General features: G+C 41.0%; 1 protein-coding gene across 1 annotated transcript in view; it reads right to left on the bottom strand.

Moving 5' to 3' along the window:
- The window catches only part of SI (sucrase-isomaltase), a 52,836-nt gene extending 38,948 nt beyond the window's left edge, over positions 1–13,888 (bottom strand). The window contains exons 1-9 of the mRNA XM_050902271.1: positions 13,765–13,888; positions 12,145–12,218; positions 7,769–7,889; positions 7,572–7,681; positions 6,720–6,871; positions 4,240–4,411; positions 2,761–2,860; positions 2,044–2,156; positions 801–926 (exon numbers count right to left, since the gene is read on the bottom strand). Coding sequence (XP_050758228.1) covers positions 801–926; positions 2,044–2,156; positions 2,761–2,860; positions 4,240–4,411; positions 6,720–6,871; positions 7,572–7,681; positions 7,769–7,889; positions 12,145–12,218; positions 13,765–13,888 — 1,092 coding nt within the window. The remainder of the gene's footprint in view (positions 1–800; positions 927–2,043; positions 2,157–2,760; positions 2,861–4,239; positions 4,412–6,719; positions 6,872–7,571; positions 7,682–7,768; positions 7,890–12,144; positions 12,219–13,764) is intronic.
- Positions 13,889–27,878: the final 13,990 nt, after the last annotated feature.

Raw genomic sequence — 27,878 nt, 5'->3', positions numbered from 1 at the left:
AAAGATTTTGTATATTAGTCCAACACAATTTCTTCTGACAATTCCCGTTTGTCCTATAGTGAATTTACTGTTGGGACTTTACTGCAGCCTGGCAGAAAGTATGCTGTCAGGACAGCTTGCAAACAACGTGCATCTCATCTCATACTTACAGCCCTAATTAATGGTACTGACACATCTTTTGTGCCTAAAAAGAGCTGCATTTTATCATTAACAGAATTTAAATGAATGTGTATATTGGCATCCTTTCAAATAGCCCCTGGACGTGTGGCTATTTCATTGCAGTTGCCTGACTTCAAGAGCTATCCCCTTAAATCCAAACATTTCTTCCTCAACTCTTAGCTTAACATTAGGGTATTTTTATTCTGTTTAAGTCATCAGGCTAATTTAATTTGAAATTTAATTTTAAAAGTTAATTGTACTTTACCTTCAGCTGTCAATTAAGAATAATATATGGTTCCATAATTGTCCACAGGACAATTAAAAAAATATTTCATGGATTAGGTAACATGAGAAGATAAGTGGATACAGTTGGACAGTATAACTGAAAAAGTATTACAATAAAGTGCTCAAATACAACTTACTGTAATTAAGCCCCACCATATCCCACATTCTGATAATGGGTCTACCATTAAAATGCACAAAAACCTTTGACACCAGAAGCCTATATATTAGAAATTTACTAATTTAAACTGATGTGAAATGAACCAGTTGCGGAACCCCATGGTCAGGATCTCTGGGTCATTTCTCCTGCAGAGCTCTGCCTTCACGAGGTTGCTGCCCTCCTCAAACCCCATACTTACATAAGGGAGTCCAATCGCCCTGTTCCTTTCCACAACTCTCTTCACCTCATCCAGAGACCCATAATTCCAGCGGCTGAGCTGGAAGCCCAGGCTCCAGTAGGAGGGCAACGCTGGCAGTCCCACGAGCTGCAAGTTGAGAGCAAAAATCCCACACACCATCAGTGGACGCTGCGTGTGTCACCTCAGTGCCCGTTTCCCTAGATCCATACTCCTCAAATCTATTTGAATAATATACACTAAGCTTGAGTGTGTGAAATGAGCAGCCCACTCCCAAATGCAATATTTTTCAATGATTTTTTTTTTTTTACTTTAAGAAATAAAAATATTTTGGGACAACACCCATTTTTCAAAGTGTCACTGAAACCTAAAGGGATCTCAAGAAGTACAAAAGATTTCAGTAATATCTTATGGCCATAAAATCACGACATACCTGTGAGCACGTTATCTACCCTATAATATTGCTGACTGCTGCCTGAGCAGCGATCCACCCCCCCGGCCAACTCCCCCCAGTTCATATACTGGGCATGACATTCCATGGTATGGAATATCCCTTTGGCTAGTTGGGGTCAGCTGCCCCGGCCATGCTCCCTCCCAGCTCCTTGCACACCTGCTTGCTGGCAGAGCATGGGAAACTGAAAAGTCCTTAACTTAGGATAAGTGTTACTTAACAACTAAACCATCAGTCTGTTATCAACATTATTCTCACACTAAATCCAAAACACACTGTACCAGCTACTACGAAGAAAATTAACTATATCCCAGCCAAAACCAGCACACATATGAACAGGAATTTGTCCTTATAACAAAAGTGAGCCCCAGCAAGGAAGCACAAGTTATTCCATGTAGACCATCTCTAGTGCCAATGACCACTGTGTAAATCAGTCAGGCCATACAGACTGATGAATTTAGCAGCTGTAGAACTCTTGAGCCTCGAGCTGCTGCATGGTCTCTGCTCCAGCATCTCCAGCAAAAGTAGAGCGTAAGTTTCAGCTGCCTGTAACAAGCCAGCTAAAAGTATCTACACCCCAGCTCAACCCCGGCTAGCTATTACTAATGACAGCAGTCACATTAGGGACATACTAACAGTTATGCTTACTTAAATATATACTGAGTCATATTTTGGTTAATAGATAACATTGTGAAGACATACTGTCATATAAAGAGGCAAAAAAAAAAACCCACCAAAAAATCCCAAGCACTTTTAAAAATCTGTTCAATGCATAATCTCTCCAGCTAAAGGTACCTTCAGGTACTCCTGGACTACTTGCTCTGGAGTGTTCCCCAAGAGGATATAGAAATCAAGGATCCCACCAATGGTTCTGTAGGTCACTGCTGGAGCAGGCTGCACCACAAACTCTGCCGGACAAGAGTGCACAAACCCAATTCTGAATACCAGCTAATTCTAAAATAACTTTGTAATTTTCTAATTGATGATTAGAAAATTTACTTAAGAAAAAAACACAAACCAAAAATACCTAAGGAACCCAGAACCATTAATTGAACTTGCAATGAAGCGGAAATGTATTCAGGTGACTCTTTTAAATGTTTGCATTTCCATTCCTTTACATCCTACAGAGAAGAGAATCAGAAGAAATCCAATGGCTCAACCTTTTATGTTTAAATTTTTAGTACAACTTTCCAGCCTCAAGAGATGTGAAGAGCTCTGTAAAGCATACATATATGCATGCTTATCCAAAGAGACTAAAGGGTATTTACTTTCAAGTATTGTTCACTCCAAATTTAGGCTCTGATTGCAGCGTCCTGCACATCTGCACAGAGCTGCACAGGCTTTGGATAGGTTCCTGACCCTCAGGTTTCCAGCACTATCTTCATGTTAACTGTGTGCTACTTACTGCTTACATCGTGTATGCTGAACACTACAGTTTTGATCCCACTCCCACAGATCATTTAAAAAGATATTTAACTGCAATGCTCAGAGCTACAGAGAAAGCTTTCTTACCCATGGCATTGCTATTCATTAGGAAAACACCAAAGGAGGCTCCAGTGCTGTCTTCCAAACACAGGAAGAAAGTTTGAACTCCGTATAAGTTATGCATCTCCTTAAAGGATAAAAAGGAAAAGTCAGCTGATTAAAATCTCATAACAGTATCTGTTCTGGGATGTTCCAAAATATATCACAGGTAGAACATGAAACTTCTCAAAATATAGCAAACAACAAAAATAAAAATCCTAACACCTTCCTGCAGTTCTCTTTTCTCTTTCCTGGCATTCTTCTCCTTTATGAGAACATTTTCCATTAAAACAAAAACTTTCCCCAAATATATAGATAACATAAGCAAGCAGCTATGATGGATCTTCAGGCAAGGATGCATATATTGCAGTACTATTTCTGGGTAATATATACACACATCAAGCAAACAATAGAACTTGAAAGGTGTTTTCATCACCTTTCACCATAGATTAGATTTTACATCTAAACTATATTTCTATTAATCCTGCAAGGTAATAATTTTTATGTCTAATCTGTGGAAGTAAGAGAGTGCCTTGCTTCTTTTTTATTTCCTTTCTAACGTTTCTTTCCATTGTTATTACCAACAAAAACCTTCGAAATTTTAACAATAGTTGCAAGAGTTGTGCTTCTTCCCCTGCAAAAGAAAACTCAGAACAAATTAACGAGAAACAGAACTTGAGCAATGTGAAATTAGCCTAACTTGATTCTGTTCACTGTTAGTTTAACTTAATGAGTCTACACTCAGTAGAGCCATTCAGGTAAGAACTATCTTCAAACCAGAGAAGATAGCGAGAAGGTGTCTCAAGGTAAGGGGTACAAATTCCAAATTATTAATTAACTACAAACAGTGGTCTCACCCTCTAGTTTCTGTTAGTATAACTCCTATTTCAGCAAAACACTGAAGTATTCTCTCAAAATAAAGCATATGGGTTGTTGCTTTATGAAACTGAGGTAATAGCGACAGTCTTACAATTATCGAAAAATGGGTGCCCCGGAAATCGTTTCAGAAGGAGACAGCCATACAAACTATAGAAACGAATAACAGCTAACAGTCAATATTTTATCTTATAAAGAGACAGCTGTGAAAGACAACTTTTCCATCATTTGCCGAGCTACAAGGATGTTAACTGAAGAAGCATGTGTCATCTGTACTGAATGCTGCACACAGCAATGCATTAGAACATATTGTTATTTATTTTGTTTATCAGTAGAAACTGAAGACTCTCATACATTAATGTTTATCAACTGGTTTTCAACTGCATGTCAACACAAAAATAAAAATATTTATAAAAACCTATTCCTCAGGGAACTTTCATCAGTACCATCTAGCTTTTAGTAATAACATGCAGTGCCTGACAAGCCTTTGGGGAAAAACTCAGTGGATATTATTAATGTGTCTACTGCATAACAGGCTTGAATTACAGAAGTCATCTGCAAAGAATGAGGTGTAATAAAACCAGTCCTTACTCCAGAGGGACCAATATCCCTGCTGAACATGGGCCAGGTTTTCCAGTTAACATCGTGCCGGTACTGCTTATGCACGTGCTCTCCCACACCATAAATGTTGCTGCTAGGTAGTTTGATTGACAGCTGTAAAAACTGGTCAGCATACTGCAGCGGTCCTATGGTAGTATCAAACCTGATGAAACAATTTAAAAAAAAAAAACCAAAAAACTATTTTACCAAGAATTGTTGTAATATTTGTTTCTACTCCTTTTAGTTAGAGCTGGATAGCAGGTTCAGGTCTCCATCCAGAGACCTGAAGGAGAGGGAGGCGGGATGGTAGTTTGAGTTTCCATCAGTCATCACTTTTAAAATGAAACAATCATAAATGGAACGTAATTGTGACTTAAACCAGATTTAAAGCAGAGAGCAATTGGAATGAAGCTGTTCCTCAGATTTGGAGGTTATCTACAGCGTCATTAAACCAAGAGCTTACAGGCGTCTGCAGAAACACAGTCTTTCCTCAAAAGCAGAGAAAATTACTTATTTTCAAAATGACTTATTTTCAAAAAGCAGAGAAAACGACGGCAAACTACCTCAATGTGTATTAACAACATATGCAATTTCAAAGGAATATGCTTTTATCTACTCACTTTATGTAGTTTTAATTAGAAACTCTTTTTACTACCGTATTTTCGTGTGATATTTGTGACATTTAACGGTCATGATGTTCATATAGAGGGCAGTAATATCTCTTGACTTCATGCAAACACAGCCACATTAATTTTAAGGGACTTTATCACTTCAGGTGTATTAATACACTATAACCGTATTTATCACTATGAGTATGTAATTATCACGGAATTCTTTTATGCATAAAGAGGTCCTTCAACTACTAAACAAATACACAGTGCGTTAGCAACTACACACACTGCACAAACAAACAAGTGACAAAACCAGGGCAGTTTGGCTTGCTACAATTTTAATCTGCTCATTTACCTTCTCTTTTTTTTTTTAAGTTAAAAATACTAACACTTGAGAAAGACTTCCCAGGTCAAATCCTCACCTGGTGTATTTCTGTCCAGTTTTAATGATTCCAAGGACTCTCTTGCCCACCTGCTCACAAACTGTACTGAAACCTGCTTTCTTGGGGTGGGGGGGAAGTCTGGATTCCCAATGAAACTAGGGCAGTCTTTCAGGTTGTCTTGCAAATGATGACGGGAATAGCTCTATCAGAACTCCAACTCTTTCGGGGGGCTCAAGTGTAACAAATGATGATGGAAGGTCGTAGGCTTTATAACTATCTGGGTAATTAGGATTTTTGTAATGAACTGTAATAACACATTGGTCCCCACTCTTCCCTCTCCAAAGAGGCCTCCCTTTTGTTTGGTTGTTTAAGAGTTGGGGGAAAGCACTCATCTTGTGTAAACAAACTCAGCAAGGATTTATCTCTGAGGGGCTGCCCTTATCCCATGCTAACAGCAGCTTTCTTTAAGATACTCAAAAGCAGAGTCAAGCATCATTGAAATTATTTTCTTGAGAGACAGACAATGCAACCACTTTTATCAAATTCAACGGAAGCCTAAGGAAAACATAGACAATCTTCCAGAGCACTGTTTCAGCATGGTTCTATTGGACTAGGTTTCTTATTCCTCTTCCATATACCTGTTTAATCAGTCATGCACTGCTGAATACCAAGTCCATCTTTTGTGCTCTCTATAATTGCAAATCAATCATTATAGATGATTCTAAGCAAGAAAACCATACTAAAAAGAGCACAAAAGTAATCACTAATTAATTAAACTTGAAGCGTTGATAATCCAACTGGCCTAGCACTCTGACAGGAAATCATTTTTGGACTGATTTAATAAGCATGTTCGTCCCGACACTTCCCCCTTCTAATGGGTCTTAAAGCCATGCCGTTAGGTTTGTAGCTTTGTTTTATTTATTTATTTTTAGAACCTAAATGGGATGAAAGCATTCAATGGACAAGTCCGTCAAATCTTTCACTTACAGCATTACATGACCGGCTTATCAGTGGTTTGCACCAGCTATTCTTGGGTATCACAGGTCTAAAGGGCAACCTGGTTTTGGTGATTCAGAGCTTCAGCATGATTGTGACAAATAAGATACAAGATGCAATGAAGAAAGCATGTTCCCATGCAATGTCACTGGCAAGGAGTCCTTCAGATAACAAAAATTCCTCGAATTGCTGGAACAAAGTAGCTGTAAAGATTTCCCTAGTATTGGGAGGAAGTGAACAGAGAGCCAGACCTAAAGCCTTTTAGACAGAGCTCTCCATATCACAGAATTTGTTTCCAAAGGCCTTGCAGAAGGCCTTGCAGAACACGCATCAGTCAAAAGAAGAGAAGAAGGAGATGACACGTCCAAGAGGGCACCTCACACATGGCATCTTGGACGTACATTGCTTGCGTGGCAACACGGGCTTTCAGAGAAAACCAATGATATCCATGTCATTCAGAAAAAGCACCAACGTTACTTACAGCACTCTACCGTTGCTCACTCGGGTCACCACGATGCCAAAGGGGTTCTGCTTCACGTCCACTTTGTAGTTTAAATTGGAGGCCGCGGATCCAGCGAAAGATCGTACATGCTCATGAGGGACTTCAAATCTTTGTGTTTGAGGATCAGTGATCTGCACATATTTAAACAACAGAAGTGTTGGGCCTTTAAAAACTAATGTCTAATCCAAACATTTTCCAGCATTAACATATAGTTCTGACTTAGGATAGTTCACCCCATCCCAGTCTCCTCTTCTGCCTTCATTGTTATTCACTTCCAACTTTCATCACTCATTTTCAGCCATTTCCCTCATAATACTTGACCCTGTGTTTCCCTGGCTCAGCAGGAACCCATCACAAGAGGAAGATCTCCCACAGAAGAAACCCTGCTCAACCCCAGAACCCATCGATACCCCACATTCACGGCACGGACTGTTGAGTTTTCCATAGAAAACAGAAATCTTTGGAAGATCTAATGTTGTCTGTCAAAATGATTGAGAGATATGGCCAGGCTATAAATAAAAAGTAAGTAAATACATTTATCCCCAAAATTTTCCTATGATGAGGAAAAAAGGGTAGATAATATAAAAGCTGAACTTTTCAAAGGTCTCAGTAATTTTTCATGCAGAAACCCCACTGTGCTAAATGCTCGTTAACCTGATGCATTGCAACAGGAGAGAGGACAAAGAAAGGAGGAGCCGAGCACTTCAGTGGGAGTCATAAGAGTGCATCGGAGGGATTAATCCAGCCCTCCTAACCTCTCTGCACAGTAACAGCTAGCCTAAAATCTTGCACAGAACATGAACCTTAAAACAGCATAGAAAAAAGATTAACCTTGAACCGGAAGCGATTCGGTGTCTGATACTCTCCCGTGAGGAGGACAGCGTTGATATCATTTCCAAAGAGGGAAGGTGATGGCAGCCTTGTTAATGTAGTCTCGAATCCTTGGGAAAAAACATATGTTGCAATGTCATTGTGTTGCTTCGGACATCGGCATATGAATAAATTGGGGAGCTCAGCCTGCAGCTTACCTGCCTGAGTTGATCTTGTTGACCCATCCACTTTGTACCCATGGTTTGAAGAGAAAAAACACCAGGGCACACTGGTATCGCTCTCGGGACTCCAGCAGCAGCCACGCAGGGTGCAGGTGCTCTGATTCAAGGACATGAGGGGCACAAATGAGCTGATTTTACACAAATAAATCATCTATACTAAAACAGTTAAAATGCACATGGAATGTCTTTTACCCCAAACACCAGAAACCTTAATAATATCTGCAATCAGACCAACTGTTTCTCTGAAACTCTATTGAGTGAATTCAATAGCACAGAATACACTAAACAGAAAGGATTTTTTTCTGGATTCAGAGTAGAAACTTGCTTATTAGACATTCACTCTTTCTTAAAACCACAAGATCCACAGGCAAAATGAACATTTAAAAAGAATTATTGAAACATCTGAGCTGTGAGAGATGCAGTATATTCTGACCAAAAGTCACACACTGGAGAGGAGGTAAAAGTTATAGTTGGTTTAACATCTGGTAAACATCTGGTTAAACATCTACATATGCATAATTGAGCATCATGCATAATATCTACATTTTAATGTATTTTTTCAATATCAGAAATGTTCAGATTGCTGCATAACCTCAAATTGAGATAAAGCAACTGTTTTTTCAAAAAAACCCAAGCAAATAAACCTATTGTTTAAAGCTTATATCTCAGTGTAGTGGCACCAACCTTTACGCTACCTTTCAGTAGTCTAATAAACTACAGTACCTTTGCTTTGCTGTTTGAAATTAACTTATTAACACACTGTTTGTGTGAGTTTCATGTTTAAAGATAAGATTTGGGTAATACATCACTAAGTTTCCACACATTTTCTCACATTAAAAACCCAACTCATTACTTAGGGCAAAGGGCAGTAGTAATACAACAAGCTTCACTGAGGGCAAAGGGCAGTGTCCATAAGTGATCTCCGGTATCCAACATGCAGATCTTCAAGACCTTTCCTTCCACCTGCCCACTAACAGAAGCTGTTTCTGCCTTCATCTGATTGTGCTCAAACGTTTTTGGTGTTTGTGCCATGCTTATTTAAAATATTCTGCAGCTTGAAAGAGGTGGAGATGGTTCAAAATCTCTATTGCTGCTGTCCTTGGTGGCACTTTTGGGTTATAGAGCCCAACCTGGTCGGTGCAGGTCAACTGCTTTTCTCAGCCTCTGAACAGAGCAAAGATAAGCCAGCTCCAGCCCAGAAATCATGCAAGTGCTGAAGGAAAGCACAGAGGGAGCTCACAGAGCCACCCGCTTGGGAAGTCTTTGTGGGTTTATTCGGTAGCAATTGCATGGAGCACAGAAATCTCTGCAAAACCACCCAAGATAAAATCCAGATTCACTGAACAGATAAATGTTTGTCTCTCTGTCACGAACTCATCACATCAGAAAACATGTCTGCTGTCATTTTCATTAGGTTCCAAGCAAAAAACGTGGTTGGAGGAGAGATAGAGTGACTCATTTTTCCTCACATCGATCCACAAATCAATGCACTTTCTAAGGCTATGAAAAACCCATACTCACTTTCCACCCTCACAACTCCCACCACAAGAGCTCCCTATTTCCCATTTTATGATCTATTTCAGAGTAAATGAGAAGAAGCGACAATCCCCTCCAAGACTGCAGAGATCACAGCTTTGCTCCCTTACTTCATTTCCTTCATTTCCTTCATACATAGGGGAATATACTAAATACATAAGAACAGAGTTGCTACCTCCATTCTCTTATCCCTTCCTACACCAGTGACTATCCCATGCAATGCAGAATAGCTTGAACAACAGATTTTCCTAAAGCCTGGTAGTTCAAGCATCTGCGTTCCCAACTTCGTAAGCATGCTTTTCTTTTTTCCCAGCTACGTGAATACTTGTTGACTATTTTCAGCAGTTACTTTAAAGTCCAGTAATATTCTTCTAGCTAGATCTTATTCTAGTGGATGTGGAAGCTATAGCTCTGTATTTTCGTGGCACATTGAGCTTGCTGCATAAGGAAGTAAATACAGAAGTGCAAGATCAGTTACGCCTGACACAGGGAAAGGAGCAGAGTTCAGCCAAAGACACTGGAGAGGCTGTTATAAAAGCTATCATTTAGTGTAAATAAAGACGTGAACTGATCACAGCCTCTGAGCTATAAAACCAGCATAATAGATACCAATACCCAATAAAGCCAAAGAGAAAGTCAAAGCTTAATTAGAAATAATCCTGGATAGGAGGAAACAGTTTACACTGGGGTACAGTATGAGATGGCTTCTGAACATTGAACTGAGCACCAAGGATTAAAAGAATAGCTTGTCTATGTGCTCAACTAAAATGTTTCTTTTATGTGCACCCAAACAAACCTCTGCCAGCAGGATATTTTGGGAAAAAAACACACAAACCAAAACAAAAACAAGAATACACCCTTCCTCCAAGCTTTCAGAGGTATCAGTCCAATAATGGACTACACTAGCTCTGTTCATGGTAGTTCATTTTTTATTGGTGCATTCTTCTTGTCTAATCAAACTTCATGGTAATTTTCCACAGCAGTGAACAGTTAATAAATATCTACTTTCTTTCAGCATGTCTATCTCCGTCAACCCTGTGATCGGTTAATAAGTATCTATTTGCTTTCCATACTTCTATCCTCTGCAATCCTACTCATTTTCTGGCTTCATGTAGGACATCTTCAGTGAACAAAGAAATCAAGACAGACACTAACCTGCTATATGAGCTTAGGTAAATCATAATTTTCCCAGCTGCTGTTTTTTCTGAAAACCACTAATGGAAAACACTGCAGAAGAGTAATGTTATTCTAAGCAGGTACCTGTAGTTTTACAGCTCTGCTGGTTGCTGTGTTAGAATAGCCTAAAGAAGGACAACCAAAATGCTTCCAGGAGAAAATTTATACAAGAACAAATGGACACACTGGGGCAGAACTCTGGCTTGTATCAGGCATGCACCTAACAGCTTTCATCAGGGAACAGGTTAAAGGTAATATTTATCTCTAATCCTGTGAAATCAGCTGCCTGGTCTTCACTAAGGAAAGAACAGATTCAGGAATCATTTATTTTACTTCTAATTCCAGAGCAGATACCCCAATGTTCAAATCTAAATCTAGTCCCACTTTTCTGCTGGTATCTATACTTTAATTATTTTTAATTCTTTCTAATCAGTGATGGTAAAAAGCAAGGGCAGACTTACAATAAGGCTTACAGTTGCAACCAGAGCAAAACTATTTCCCTCACTGTATGATGAGTGCATCACGTAATGTGGGGTGACTGGTTCAAAGGTAGTAATTAAAGATTAAAGGGACCTGCATGACTGCTCCTACCGTGGTGTGCTTGCTCTGGGGGGGTGAAGGAACGGAAGGAGTAGAGGAACAGGCTGTGACTTGAGCCTTTACTAACCTGTTTGCCCGCAGGACTTTATTGAACTACATATCATAACAAAACCCATGGCATGACAGAAGCTTTAACAACTGCCATTTCTGGAATTAGACTGGGAATTTCCTCAGAGACTGAGACAGCTGGTTAATAATTTTTCATACCTCTGTGATTGACGTAAACATCACACATCATAATATATTCATTATTTTTTCTCCTAAGCTGCCCCCCCAAACCAGAGAAAGATGCCAGGCATCCACCAGCTTCCATCAGAAAATGAGAACATCCATCATAAAGATGAAAAATAATAATAATAATAAAAATAATAATAATAGCCTTTCAAGACCAACCACTACAAAAATGTTCTGAATGTGAGAGCACTGAAAAATTAAGATGATACTTTTCACTGGGAATCTTAACTCATAGATTCTTAAGCCAAAAGGTCATTTCTGAACTCTGCACTCTCCCAGATAAGAGACACTACAACTAAGAAAGGAAGACACTGAGATTCAAATTGGTTCTGAAAGGAAACTGTGACCACGTCTCTCATATTATAAAAGTCTTGTGCATCTGGGTAAAGTGCATCTTCGCCTGCTATTTCTGAACTATTATAAGTGCTAGTACTTGACCATCAGACAAAACAAAACTGTTCAGGCAAAGCTGTTAAAAGTAAAGAGTGACTTTTTAAAACTGCTTGATGTCTGACTAATTTGTTTCCACCTATCCCAAAACCAAACTGCTGGGGAGTACTTTGGCAGTGGTCTTCAACTTTTGAAAGCAAACTGCTACAGTGGCTAGAAAAATCAGACCTTTTGTCAATGGGCTGAAATGGGTTATACAGGAGTTACACTTCCCTGCAAAGTGTTCAGGCAATCACAGACTTAAAAAGGTTAAGAAAACAACTGATATAGTAGAGACAAGTTAAATTTTTGTAATTAAGCATGAGGTTTTATGGAATAAAGCCTATTTTCTAATTTTTTCTAGAATGTTTTCAGACCTTTGTTGCTACTTGATCCAGGATGCAGTCAATTCTCTCTGCTATTAATATGTTCGGACATTCTGGTGAAAATTCTGTTAGGGAAATAAATTAATGGGTTATTACCAGGATTTCCAAAGTTTAGGAATAACTTGATTACATCTTAACTCAGTAACTGCTTCTGCTGGCTGTTTCTCACCATCTTGAAACTCTAACTGTTAATATAGATTCAAATGAGTGTAAACAATTGCTAGTGTGATTTATTTTTAACTTTGAAAAATGGCACACAACTATTTCAGATAAAGGTAGGACAACTTCACTTTAAAGTTTTTGAATGTATGGGTGACATTGATAATTTTATTTCTTAAGGTATACATTAATCCAGTTTTCAGTAAGTCCTGTAGCTCAATATGCATTGCTTCTTGTCAAAATATATGCCAAATTATAATTGGAAGGATTTTTGTTTTTCTTAAACAGTACTGTGCTCCTTCCCCCAAAATACTGTTCTTCCACAGCAGCTTGAATTACAGCATCAGGTAAAAGCACCTTAAAGCTCCATTAAGATGCTCCATTACATTTCAGGTTTGCCGGATCAAATTTAAGGTGACCTCTTGGCAACTTTAGCTGACAAAAGGGTACCCGATGGTTGTTTTCAGTTTCTCCCAACACTGAAAGTTACTTTACATATATTTTGGAACACTGTATATGTTTGGAGTGAGAACTATGAAGTGTAGAAATCTTGTCTCAGGCTGAGATGCACACAACTACACAGACTCGCCTGTTTGCATTATCTGCAACATACGCACTTGTACTTTTTGCTCAGGCAGACCCCCACTCATCTTGAGACTGAAACAGGCAGAAAATATGCAGATATTAGTCTCTATGGGCAGTTTTACTACAAAAACCACCAAAGTGTTTGTTTTGTATAAGCAACTATTTTTATTTTACTGCCATTTTCACCTCCAAGCTTTTTGCTTCAATCCCCATGTGTAAATGGGGTTACTCACACAAAATGGAACTGTATGTAAAGCAGGGTGCTCTATATCACATCTCTGTAAGATAAGTGGATTCTAATGTACCAATACATTAGCAGGAAACACTATAGGTTTTTATGGTTATAGGGTTTTTTTCCACACAGTATGTCTGCTCCCACATAGTCTCCCTGATCCCTTTTCTTTTTTTCAGACTTGTCTTTTTTATATTAAAAAATTTTGAAATCATACCAGTTCTCTGTTTATAAAACAAGTCCACTCTTGGGAGGAAAGGATAAAAGTTTTTTTCATTACAATAATTCTGAGTCACGCTATTTATTATGTTTTTAACTGGTAACTTTACTCATATTATCTGCAGGAAGGACTGACTATGATTCACCTTTGGGTAATGATAAGAACATAACAGTAGCACTCAGAGTCAGTACTTTACAGTGCTTTTTTTTTTTTTACAGCACTTACAGTGATTTTTTTTTTTTCTCACTTGAATATCCACGTTCTTGAAAAGCCTGAATCCAACAGTGACAGAAAGGATGCCAACTGTTAGTTCCTGAAGCTCTGTGGCATTTACAAGAGTCTCAGCAAGCAGAGATGAGCACTTCCCACTCCGGGTTTTTGCGCTGGTCCTACAGCAGCAATGGGAAGTACTTACCTGTAGTTTTGACTCCGGATTGTCCTGATGCTAAAAGCCCAATGAGGACACAGGCTATGATCGCCACCAGGCAGAAGAGGACGATCAGGGTGACTTCCAGCCCACTGAACTTCCTCTTGCCCATCTAGACCCAGAGAAACACCGCTGGTAAAAGGAAAGCACAAGTAACAGCTTTGAAAACTCTATAAATTACTTTACCAATTTAATAAATTAGCAAAAGTTATAAATGATGCAGGTTTTAAACCATGTCCCCTAATCCCAGGGTTTAAATAACACACTCTTTAAGGACTATGTGCAATAAACCTCCTGCTCAGGATAATTCACATAGCGCAGATTGCTGCACTATTACACTAGTGGGCAACCACTCAGAAATGTTTTTTCTTCCCTGCAAACCACTTTACACACAAAGAACAAGTTTCTCCTGAGATTAGCTATGGAGTTTCTTACATGTTACTGAAATTCCTGAAACAGAAAACAAACAAAATCCTCTTCCTCTTTTTTTTTTCCTTTTTTCTTTTTGCAAGTTTTCTTTCCTTCTTTAGAACAAACACAAACTAGATCCTGTTTTATAAAGGAGGATGTTGATTTGTTAAAAACGTACTTGACAAAACCTCTGATGAGCTCTGATAGCGTGCTCGTGACATGTGGGAAAGACAAGACATAGGTAACAGGGTAAGTTACTTATTTGTAAAGTGGAAGAATATATCATGTGTATAAGCCCATGGTACACTGGGAGCTTTTGAAATCACAACTGAATTGAGGGAGCGTATGTTGATAGAGTCGGTGCCTTAAACTGCTGTGTAAAAGTTGTCTTTTTCCCAGTATTGTTTTTTTTTGTGAGGCACAGTGGAGCAAGGCGTGCTGTGCCAAGGGGGCTGTGCTGGCTGCAGAGCCAGCCGCTCAGCCCTGTGTGAAGAACAACACGGTACCATTAACGTTGAACTGTGCACCAGCAATAAAACTAATTAAAACTAATCTCCAGCATCCAGATCAATATACATTGGCAGCAGCTACTACATTTTACATTTGGTTAAGAACATTTAACCTTATAAAACACCCTTAAATACAGAGAAATTGGTTCTTTTTAGTTAAAGCAAGGAAGTGCGGGAATACATGTGCATTGCACTGCAATATCAAAACACTTTTACATGTTTTAGTGATGACCCAAAGGAGTGAAAAATACTTTAGAAGAAGCTTTTTTTTTTTGTGAAGTAACAGTTTAAGTCTATTGTATATTCTTGCCTCCCATTTCTTCCAAGTATAAGCCATGACCCTACCTGCACTCCTATTCATGGAAATCCCACAGCCACAGGAATGAACGAAGAGTAAAAGCAATACTGGCCTGTTGTGGTTTAACCCGGCAGGCAGCTAAACACCACACAGCCGTTCGCTCACTCCCCTGCAGTGGGATGGGGGAGAGAATCGGAAAAAAGGTAAAACTCGTGCGATGAGATAAAGACAGTTTAATAGGATGGAAAAGGAAGGGAAAATAATAATAATGATCAAAGAATATAGAAAACAAGAGATGCACAACGCAATTGCTCACCGCCTGCTGACCGATGCCCGGCCAGTCCTGGAGCAGCAGGCCGCCACCCCCTGGCCAACTCCCCCCAGTTTTATTATTCAGCATGACATCATATGGTATGAAATATCCCTTTGGCCAGTTTGGGTCAGCTGTCCTGGCTGTGTCCCCTCCCAGCTTCTTGTGCACCCCCAGCCTCCTCGCTGGCAGGGCGGTATGAGAAGCTGAAAAGTCCCTGACTTAGTGTAAGCCCTGCTCAGCAACAACTAAACAATCAGCATGTTATCAACATTATTCTCATCCTAAATCCAAAACACAGCACTATACCAGCTACTAGGAAGAAAATTAACTGTATCCCAGCTGAAACCAGGACAATATTCACCCCTTCTTCTATACCATCTACGTCATGCCCAGGTCCCACACTTTCCAATACATCCCAAATAATCACCACCACCTTTCCTGTCTTTTGATATATACACACAGATATCATTCCCTTAGTCTATGGGCCATCCATCTAAAATGTCCTTTGAGTTCATTTAACCCATGACTTTGGGCTCCATCTGTCATAAGAGTCCTTCAGGGCAAGAGAGATGGTGTGTGGTGTTGGACTGTTGCATGCTGAAGCCAGTTCTGGTTCCATCACCGCTGCGCTTGTCCGGTTCTATCATCACTGCACTTTGCTTGGTTTCATCAGAATTCATTCTTCACTAATCTGGGTAATTCTTACTGTAATACCGTTGATATGGTGTATAGCAACCATAGTAGTGATGGCATACAGTATTATATAGTGATTAACATCATACAATTCAAATCATTGGCTATTCTCACCCAAAATCAAATCCCCTTGAGGTACACATCAGACTTCCCTATCCTTCCACATTACCCACCGAGTGCACCCAGGTCCTTGAGCAAAAGCAATCCCATGGACGGGTTTGCCTTTGCCCGAGGCAGGAATAACCCAGACTGTCCTCCCTAGTATATTTTTTATGTGCATTACAGGGGTTTTATCCCCTTCTACAGTACATAAAAGTTTTGATTGGGCAGGGCCAGCTCAATGGGAAGTTCCTCTAGTGTTGACTAACCAGGTGGCTTTTGCTAAATGTGTATATCCCAATGTTTGAATGTCCCAGTACCCATTGCTCTCAGTGTAGTCTTTAACAGTCCATTGTATCGTTCCATTTTCCTGGAGGCTGGTGCATGATAGAGGATGTGATATACCCACTCAATGCCATGCTCTTTGGCCCAGGTGTCTATGTGATTGTTTCGGAAATGAGTCCCGTTGTCTGACTCAGTTCTTTCTGGGGTACCGTGTTGCCATAAGACTTGTTTTTCAAGGCCCAGGATAGTGTTCCGGGTGGTGGCATGGGGCACGGGATATGTTTCCAGCCGTCTGGTGGTTGCATTGTAAGCACATGGAGCTTGCCTTGGCGGGTTTGTGGGAGTGTGATAAAATCAATCTGCCAGGCCTCCCCATATTTATATTTCAGCCATCGTCCTCCATACCAGAGAGGCTTTAACCGCTTGGCTTGCTTGATTGCTTCACATGTTTCACATTCCTGGATAATCTGTGTGATAGTGTCAATGGTCAAGTCCACCCCTCGATCACGAGCCCATCTATATTTTGCATCTCTTCCTTGATGGCCTGAGGTGTCATGGGCCCACCAAGCTGTAAATAATTCACCTTTATGTTGCCAGTCCAGATCCACCTGAGCCACTTCAATCTTAGCGACTGATCCACTTGCTGGTTGTTTTGATGTTCTTCAGTGGCCCGGCTCTTGGGTACGTGAGCATCTACGTGACGAACTTTTACAACCAGGTTCTCTACCCGGGCAGCAATATCTTGCCACAATGCAGCAGCCCAGATGGGTTTGCCTCTGCACTGCCAGCTGCTCTGCTTCCATTGCTGTAACCACTCCCACAAGGCATTCGCCACCATCCATGAGTCAGTATAGAGATAGAGCACTGGCCACTTCCCTCAGTCAGCAATGTCTAAAGCTAGCTGGACGGCCTTTACTTCTGCAAATTGGCTCGATTCACCTTCTCCTTCAGCAGTTTCTGCGACTTGTCATATAGGACTCCACACAGCAGCCTTCCACCTCAATGCTTTCCTAAAATGTGACAGGACCCGTCAGTAAACAGGGCATATTACCTCTCATTTTCTGGCAGTTTATTATACATTGGGGCCTCTTCAGCACGCATTACCTCCTCCTCTGGCGATATTCCAAAATCTTTGCCTTCTGGCCAGTCCATAATCACTTCTAGAATTCCTGGGCGACTGGGATTTTCTATTCGACTTTGTTGTGTGATCAGTGCGACCCACTTACTCAATGTAGCATCAGTTACAAGAGGTGTAGAAGGGACCTTCCCTTTGAACATCCAGCCCAGCACCAGCAGTTGGGGTGCTAATAGGAGCTGTGCTGCAGTACCAACCTCTTCTGAAGCAGCTCAAACCCCTTCATATGCTGCCAATATCTCTTTTTCAGCTGGAGTATAGCGGGCCTCAGATCCTCGATATCCCCGACTCCAAAACCCTAGAGGTCGGCCTCGGGTCTCCCCAGATGCTTTCTGCCAGAGGCTCCAGGTAGGGCCATTCTCCTCGGCTGCGGTGTAGAGCACATTTTTAACATCTGGTCCTGCCCAGACTGGCCCAAGGGCTACTGCATGAACTATCTCCCGTTTAATTTGTTCAAAGGCTTGTTGTTGCTCAGGGCCCCATTTGAAATTGTTCTTCTTCCGGGTCACTTGATAGAGAGGGCTTACAATCACACTGTAATTTGGAATATGCATTCTTCAAAAACCCAGCACACCTAAGAAAGCTTGTGTTTCCTTTTTGCTAGATGGTGGAGACTAGTTATTTTGTTGATCACATCCATTGGGATCTGATGACGTCCATCTTGCCATTTTATTCCTAAAAACTGCATCTCCTGAGCAGGTCCCTTGACCTTACTTTGTTTTATGGCAAAACCGACTTTCAGAAGGATTTGGACTATTTTCTTCCCTTTCTCAAAAACCTCTTCTGCTGTGTTGCCCCATACGATGATGTCATCAATGTATTGCAGGTATTCTGGAGCTTCACCCTTTTCCAGTGCACTCTGGATTAGTCCATGGCAAATGGTGGGGCTGTGTTTCCACCCCTGGGGCAGTCGATTCCAGGTGTACTGGATGCCCCTCCAAGTGAAAGCAAACTGTGGCCGGCCCTCTGCTGCCAAAGGGATTGAGAAAAAAGCATTAGCAACATCAATTGTGGCGTACCACTTGGCTGCCTTTGACTCCAGTTCATACTGAAGTTCTAGCATGTCTGCCATGGCAGCACTCAGTAGCGGCATGACTTCATTCAGGCCACTGTAGTCTACTGTTAGTCTCCACTCTCCACTGGACTTTCTCACTGGCCATACGGGACTGTTAAAGGGTGAGTGAGTCTTGCTGATCGCTCCTTGGCTCTCCAGTTGATGAATCAGCTTATGGATGGGGATCAAGGAGTCTCAGCTGGTGCAATATTGCCACCAGTGCACCGCTGTGGTAGCGATTGGCACCCATTGTTCTTCAACCCTCAGCAGCCCCACAACGGGAGGGTCCTCTGACAGACCAGGCAAGGTAGACAGCTGTTTAATCTCCTCAGTCTCCAAGGCAGCTATACCAAAGGCCCACAGGTACCCCTTTGGGTTCTTGAAATACCCTCTCCTGAGATAGTCTATGCCAAGGATGCATGGAGCCTCTGGGCCAGTCACAATGGGGTGCTTTTGCCACTCATTCCCAGTTAGGCTCACTTTGGCGTCCAATACAGTTAACTGTTGGGATCCCCCTGTCACTCCAGAAATACAGATGGGTTCTGCCCCTTTATAGCTTGATGGCATTAGGGTACACTGTGCACCGGTGTCCACTAGAGCCTTATACTCCTGTGGGTCTGATGTGACAGGCCATTGGATCCACACAGTCCAATAAACCCAGTTGTCCCCTTCTTCCACCTGGCTGGAGGCAGGGCCCCTCTAGTCCTGCTCATAGTATTGTTACTCATTTCTTGTAAATATGAATCAGAAGTCCCTTTATTAAGATCGGAAGATCAGCCCTTCTACTCTGTCTGGGGAACTGCCAACTGGAAACTGGAGCAGCAATTTTCCCAGAAGAACCCCCTTTTGTGATTGTTCTTCCTTGCAACTCACGTACCCATGCCTCCAGGGTCAAGGTAGATTTTTCATGCCACTTCCTCATGTCCTCTCTGTGGTCACGCAGGTAAAACCACAGGGTGGCCCGTGGTGTGTACCCACTATATTCTCTCTCTTGAGCAGAGGAACGCTTACTCCTAATAGCCGAGATACTGATCCATACGGGTGGGGAGTAGGACGTATCCTCTTTGAATTGCTGGAACTCCTGGGACAGTTTTGCCACAGCCAAGACACATGCCCGTAGGGAGAAAGAGACTTTCTTTGTATTGCCGGAGTTGGCCAGCCAATTCATCCACTGTTTGTCCCTCTCCCTCTTTCCAGGTCATTACTGACAATGAGTTGGCATACGACAATGGTACACTCCATAAAAACTTCTGCCACATGGGTCGTGTGCACTTGACTTCATCTGGATCTTTGGATAACTGCTCATTGTCCAAGTCATCATAACTCACCTCCAGCACAGCTAATTCCCTCAGGTACTGGATACCTCTCTCCATGGTGGTCCACTTGCCTGGGTGACATATAACATCTTCCTTCACGCCTGACAGGAGTTGCCTCCAGAGGCTGAGGGCTTGTGCCCCTTCTCCAATTGCTTTGTCAATGTTCCCTTCCCTAGAAAGGGATCCCAGCTGCTTGGCTTCCCTACCCTCTAATTCCAGGCTACTGGCCCCACTATCCCAGCATCAGAGCAGCCAGGTGACAATGTGCTCGCCTGGATGATGGCTGAAACCTATTTGCCTATCCCACAGCTCACTCAGGGATAGGGATTGGGTGGTTACTGCCTCGTTTATAAGTTCTGCCTCTTCCTCCTCCTCCTCTTCTCGTGATGGCCCTGCTTCGGAGTAGCCTGTCTCAGCCACTTCTTTCTCCTTCCCCTTCTTAGTAGGAGTTTCTTCCCTTACTAAACAAGCTGACTTTCGCATCCAATATTTCTTCTTGTGTACAGAGGCGACTGATACCGGCACAGGTTGGTTCTCTGGTTCAGCCACAGTGCCCGTCGCGGGGCTTGGGGTAACTGCAGTGCCTGTCGCCGGGGTTGAAGTAGCTGCAGTGCCTGTCACAGGGGCTGGAGTGGCCGCAGTGCCTGTCGTTTTGTCGTCAGATCCAGAGACCTTCTCTTCCCCTTGAGGGTACTGAATAGTGTTGAACAGGGCTCGGTAGGCATGGGCCAGGCCCCAGCACGTTACAGCGATTTGTGTCTCTTTGGAATTGCCAGGGTGACAGCATACATTTTCCAAATATTTTACTAGTTTTTCAGGATCCTGCACTTGTTCAAGGGTGAAGTTCCAAAACACTGGAGGTGTCCACTGTCCTAGGTACTTGCCCATACTATCCCACACACCCTGCCACTCATAACTCTCCAGCTTTGGGCCAGATCTCTGGGTGATCCTCTTACATAGTTGTTTAACCTTAAACAAGACCTGAAACATATTCAGGAGACATAGCAATAGGAACATGCTAGTGTGAAGATCCCAAGGATACTCAAGATTCTCAAGAGCTATTGTAACTAGCCTGGAGGAGAAGGGAAAGGTGAAGGAGCAGGGGAAAGTGTCCCCCCTTGTCTCCCCCATAGATTGGCTCTCCGAGGAGAAAAGATAAAGAGTGTAATTATTAATAGTTTCCAAGAGATGGTTCCCGAAGTAGAGAGATGACGGCAATGCTGAGTACAAATACCAGATTAGTCTCACGACCCGCAATTTTATCATAACATATGCCAGTGTTACACAGTACAGCAAAATGATAACCTTAATCCAGCCCCCAGAGGTGATAAACAGCACAACAGGGAACACATACAGCAAGTAAGGTGCTACATAACACAACTCTGAGAACAAGCACAAAAACTCTGAGAGCAAATAAATCAACATTGTGACCAGTGACTATTAAACTAATACAATGAATTGTATTGTTTTGTTGTAACACATTTGTTTTAATGCACTCTGGTCAGATCGGTCATTATCTCAACCCTTCGTGCCTTATATTGGTCACCAAAAAGGACTGTTGTGGTTTAAGCCGGCAGGCAGCTAAACACCACGCAGCCTTCGCTCACTCCCCCACAGTGAGATGGGGGAGAGAATCGGAAAAAAGGTAAAACTCATGGGTTGAGATAAAGACAGTTTAACAGAACAAAAAAGGAAGGGAAAATAATAATAATGATAAAAGAATACAGAAAACAAGTGATGCACAACACAATTGCTCACTACTCACTACCAGCTACTAGGAAGAAAACTAACTCTACCCCAGACAAAACCAGGACATGCCCCATCAACAGTCCGCAGAAGAGTAAAGCTACTACTTAGATAACTAAGAGCTTTTCAGTATGGTGATTAATAAAGAAGCTTTTGTAAATACCAGTGCTATTCATATTTTCTCCATTAATATCAAAATTTGCAGCCATTTTTAATATTATGTTTGTTGTTACTCCCTCAGGGACTATTGTACTTAAAGTCTGCAATTACACTTTATATTGAAAAGCATACATCTTAAGGCCTGTTTTTTATGATGAGGAAAGGATACTCCAGCAGTTCCTCTCCTGAGTTCCCTTTAACATTGCCTGAATAGATGTTGACAAGGAGTCCTAAAAAGTAACATTCATTTTTCTGAAAACTAGAATGTTATTAAAGTTCTTGTCATCAAGCCCCCCCCCCCCCCCACTATAATGTTGCATTTCAGTTCTTTCCTTCTCATGGTCTCCCCAAGACCTAAGACTTTGGAAATAAGGCTTTATAATTTAAAATGTAAGTTCTTTTGTGTGATGTGTACTCAGCAGTGAGGTAAAGGTCTCCAGACACTTGGATGCAATAAAATGAATGACATACCTTAAAGCCCCTCTGGTTCCTTCATCTGCTGCTCTTGATTGTAAAGCTCAATATCAAAACCGATGCTTTATGCTTTGCTGTTATCAGGTCATTGCATTGTTTGCTAGCCGATCTACCAATGGCAGGTATGTACATAATTACAGGCAGATTGCAGAAACTCTTTGGACTAAACATAGTTACTATGATTATTGCAGCCAAGGAATGGCTGGTTAATTAATAATATTTTGGTTCGATATGATGCATCAGATTCTGCAAATGAGAGAAAAGCAGCCATAAAATGCCAATAAGCTTATCTCTGTTGCATGACTGAACAGTTTTTATTCTGTTCTTTTTCCATACCTTTGTTACTAGAACCTTCATGGAACCTTCACATTCTTTGTCTATCATTTCTGCTTTAAACACCACAAGAAGTCATTAAATGTTCCCAAATGGGGAAAAGAGCTATTAAAATAGTTGCAGGAGAGAATCAATTTATGACCATTAAAACTTTTTTAGGAATTAATTATAAAATATTAATTTTAATATTAATATAAACAGATTTCATGGGATACTAACAATAAGTGTCAAAAGCAGAAGAAAAAGGTGAAAGATTAACGTGGAAAAGAGTTTATAGGGAAGAGGCTTCAATCATAATCTTAATATGAAAACTTCATACGTAATTGGATTTTGTCTTTTTCTCACAACAGATAGATAGAATCTTAACACTAAATTTTTATTTTCCAAAGGAAAGCTTCAATTCATACTATTAAAGTATTTACAAGTTATTTGTCAGTAACGTAGAAATGGCTGAGAAGTGCCACTTGTATTTTGTGAACTGTTCACAAATTTATTCCATTTCCTCAATCTCTCACCTCCAACTGTGAAGTGCAGGTCCTCTCTGAGCACAAAGGGAATGGTCCTCTTTTCCTTAGTCAGCACTTAAAAGAAAGAAAATCAATCACATATAGAGCACTGGGGCTCTCCTGTAACCATCCATCTTTACACAAATCAATGCCACCACTCTCAATGACTCTTGTTTTTGAAATGCAGCCTGTTATTTAGCTATCTCACCCTCTCCATTTCATTGTAACATCATGCATGTCCGCATGTGTGCAAGTAACCTCTCGAAATGTAATTCTAACATCCCTCTCAATATTGCTAAATATGCTGCTTTATGAGTGCATATTGAGAAATAATGGTTTCACATGGATTATGAAGATATCAATGGTTTGGGAGGCCTGGGGGTTTTGTTCGATGTATATCTGTTTTCCAGGGTTTATATCTTTATTTAACTGTTCCAGGAAAGTACTCAGTCTGGCAAAGCGCATGGCCATGTGTTTCTTTTAAACATGTCTGCAATCACCCTGCCATCAATATAACCATTTGCTTAAGTGCTTTCCTGAATTCACGGTGCTACAAACTTATATTATCAATCACCTAGTGAACATTTGCTATGCAACTTGAGAGCGTAAAAGCACTGAACAAAAAAGTCTCACAAGAGGGTTAACCAGCAGGTTTCCTAGCTGAGTATATTTTCATTAGTCTACAAAGGATATCAACAACAGGGCTTTCAGGTCAAGATGTGATATTGAACTCCAAGAAGGAGGAATGGGGAAGGCTCTTCAGCTGGGGACACTGAGAGACCATAAAGACAACCAAGAACTCTATTAAATCAAGAGCTGGAACAGCATGGTCTCTGCTGTGTCCTGCTTTGGTTTCCAGGAATTGAAGAGCTGATTCGTTTCTGACAGCTGGTATTACTGTCAAGCAGAATTACTAGAAGCCCAGGAGTATAGGCTAGACTATAGGGAATAGCGTAGGAAAACAAGCTAGGAAATGAGGTACTGTTAAAAATGTAGTAATTTAAAAAGAGACATTTATGTCTTAGTTTTTAACAGGTCCATTTTTAATTAAATCACATACAACTTGAAAAACTTGTTAGCTGGTCATAGTTAGCTCCCTGGTTGTATTCATTCAGACAGGTGTGCTAATAATTGAGTTTTCAGCTAAGGCACCATGTTAGGAAAAAGAAATAGCTTACGCTTTTTCTACCGTTTCACAAGATTTGTTTTTTCACTGTTTCGGTATCAAACATTTACTTTAAGTTACAGTTTAGAGCCCTTAATTCCTGCAACAAGCTGCTTGGAGATTACCAGTTCAGTCAGGAACATAATCATTAACCGTCATGGAAGGACATCTATCACAGATCCAATGGGAGCACACTCCTGTACTCCCCACATGTGATGTTTGAATGGCTGAAACCACTGTGCAATCACAGTTCAGCAAATTGGGAGCTCTTCAGTGCAGCTATGGTCATATTCAAGGAAGGAAGAAGGCTGAGCAGTTTTTAGAGGCAGCAATGGGGAACCCTGTGCTCAAAGACTCATCTCTCAGGCCTGGGAAAAAGAAAGTATCTTGATTTAGCTTCTGCACACGACAAGGCAGCTGCCAACTGAGGTCTCTCCTTCTCTGAAATACTAGATGCAGCCCTTGTTCCTTCAGAAGAAGAAGGAGGTATCAGCCCTTATCACCTTTCTGTGTACTGAAGCGCAAGTGACTGTTCAGTACAAAGAGCCATAGGTCTGCGCTCCACTCCCAGGTCAGCTACTCATTAGCTGACTGTCAGCTGCCAATCATCATGCACTCATCATCTGCTTGCTTCATGATTTTTCCATATGGGTAATGAAGATGAAAATAGTTCTGCGGATGCTTCTAAAGTCTTTAGATGAAAGGCACTGTGTGAAAGCAGGATAATGGTCTTACCAAGACACAACATGAGACAAAACAGGCAAAGACAGGAAAGCTTCAGTGAGAGCTGCGAGAAGATTCTGCTTTAATGACTTACATAGTTCAGATCTGAACAGATTTGCATAGCTCTTGTGTGAATAGAATATTGCAGGGCTTCAAAGAAACATATATGTCACTGTGAGGTCACACTAAGTGAATTATGGTGACGTATAGAGCTTTTTACCTATAGAACAGAAGAGGATCCAGCCTCTCCAAGGAGTCACTGGATTGTTATCCCAGGGAGTCTTACAGCCCCTGAAGTTTCTGGCTGCTATGCCTTGCTGAACAAATGCCTTATGGTCTGTGACCTGAGGTGCTGGTCCTTAGTCACCTCCTCTGGTAGGAGTGCCCCATGGCTCCTCCGCACTCAGGCTCCTCTTCCAGGTATGGGGACAGGGGGACCATGCACAAGTCCCTCCCTGGCAGTATGGGCACAGTTGTACTACAGTTTATATCTAAATATATCTGCATATATCTGAACATTACAGATCCTGCATACATTGAGTAATAACTTACTTTTCCTGAGACAAAACCAATATCCTAGTTAGTCAAAAGTTAAATAACTGTGTCAAATCAACCCAATCAAAAATAGAAGCACAGCTCCTCTTCATACTGAAAAAGATTAGGTTTTAGAAACTCCATTAGAACAATCCCAGCCCATAGAGAGAGCTAAGAGAAACTATAACTACACTTTTCCCATTCTTATATTCATCTGGAGAGAAGACTGGGTGCTTTCAGGGTTATTTCTCTATTTTACATAAACAGTGAATAAAATACATAGTGCTGAAGCAGAGGCTGGAGACTAGGACTCCTTAATTTGTAAAGAGTATCTTAGTCTTTCAGCTGAAGTCATTGCATGTTCTCTCTGGCTTGATCAGCATTGAATTATTCAACTACCCTGGCACTGCTAAACAGGAGCAAAGAAAAATTTAGGTTGATACCTCTTCCCCTTTATTTTTTATAGATATAGTACCTTATTTTCTTTATCACATGGGTAAATGGAAACCTGGATAAAGTCTTCAGACCTTTGCAGAACACCGCCAAGCAATGTAAGGTGTGATGAGTTTGGTGGAATTCAACGTGAAGAAGGTTCAGCACACACCTTAACCAGTTCTTTAGCACTCTCCAAGACGGCAGTGAACATCTGGAATGAGCAATGTGGTTTACAGAACAGCTTTGTCTGCTGCACCACCATCCCCCAGGGCTCTACCAGCACCTGTGAGCTCAGTAAGGAGACGGACTGCGAAGAAAACACCTTCAGAAAGTTCATTAATGGCTACAACAAAGTAAATGCTTGCCATGCCATAGGCATCTTTTTCCTCTTTTAAGCTTCAATAACCAGTGTTCAGAATAGAGCTTTGAAAACCAGCGTGAGGCAGCTTTTTTATTGAAATTTCTAGACAGAAGTCTTACCAGAGCTCCCTGGGATATTTTGATCGCAGCTCCAAATCTGAGCATGAGGGCACACTGTTGTTGAGCTTTGCAACGTGTTATCGGCTGCTGAAGAGGATACAGAAGATTCCTATGTTTAGGAAAAAAAAAACCCAACTGTGAATCAATTTTAAGGAGAAACTGAGCAAGAAAACTCCTCATGAAAAAAAAAAAAGAATAAAAAATATGTACCTGCCCTGGAGTCTCCTTCAGACATCAAACTGAGATCAATGCAAATCTGGCCAAGCAAGACAAAGAACTGGGAAGCCTCACAAATGCATTGCAAACATTTTTTCCCCCCAAAGAGACTCCGGAGAGAACGAATTTAAATTCATTTAAAGTTGTCTCGTTTTCCCAAAGCACTTCACAATTCAAGATCAGATACTGTGAGCTTGGTCTCAGACAAAAGTAGTTTTCATTTTATAGCAACTGACAGCCAAAAGATTTTGATTTTGTTTATTAACCAGATACAGAAATAATGTCAATTGAATAATTTCATTGTCATGGAAAAGTAGAACATGTTTGAAGTTCATTTTCAAAGTACATGTAGTTCTTCTAAAAGAAATACAATTAGACATTGTATAAATACTATCTTTTTGTAGATAAATAGGTTTCTGTGTGTCTAAACCACGGGCCTTTATCCTCATTCAAATAACACTTTTGAGCCAACAAAGTATGGCAGAGGTAATGAACACAGTCTAAAATTGAATCCCAGTGTTATTTATGAATTTTTATTAGGTCGAGTTAGAGACCAGTACAAGCCATGATAGTGATTACAAAGATAAGAATTCCAACTGAACATACACTGTATAGAAAGAGGAAGAAATTTTGCAGCTCTTAGTGCAAATGAGGAAACTACTTGTTGTGAATCTCTAAAATATAGCAATCATTGCTGCAAGTCTTACTGTAGTTGGTGCAGTACACGTTTCTCAGGTGCTTGCGATGATTCAGTTGTTAAGGCCTGAAATCAGAGCAAAAATGTTATAACAAGTGTCCTGGTTTCGGCTGGGATAGAGTTAATTTTCTTCCTAGTAGCTGGTACAGTGCTGTGTTTTGGATTTAGTGTGAGAATGATGTTGATAACACGCTGATGTTTTAGTTGTTGCTAAGTAGCGCTTATCTTAAGCCAAGGATTTTTCAGTTTCCCATGCTCTGCCAGCAAGCAGGTGTGCAAGGAGCTGGGAGGGAGCACGGCCGGGGCAGCTGACCTGAACTAGCCAAAGGGGTATTCCATACCATGCAACGTCATGCCCAGTATAGAAACTGGGGGCAGTTGGCCGGGAGAGGCGGATCACTGCTCTGGCATCAGTCAGCGGGTGGTGAGCAATTGCATTGTGCATCACTTGTCTTTTCTTGAGCACTATTTCTCTTTTTTTGTTATTCCTTTTCATTACCATTATTATTATTATTATTGTT

The sequence above is a fragment of the Gymnogyps californianus genome, chromosome 10, assembly GCF_018139145.2.
Source record: "Gymnogyps californianus isolate 813 chromosome 10, ASM1813914v2, whole genome shotgun sequence".
NCBI classification, from domain to species: domain Eukaryota; kingdom Metazoa; phylum Chordata; class Aves; order Accipitriformes; family Cathartidae; genus Gymnogyps; species Gymnogyps californianus.
This window is presented reverse-complemented; position numbering and strand designations above follow the sequence as displayed.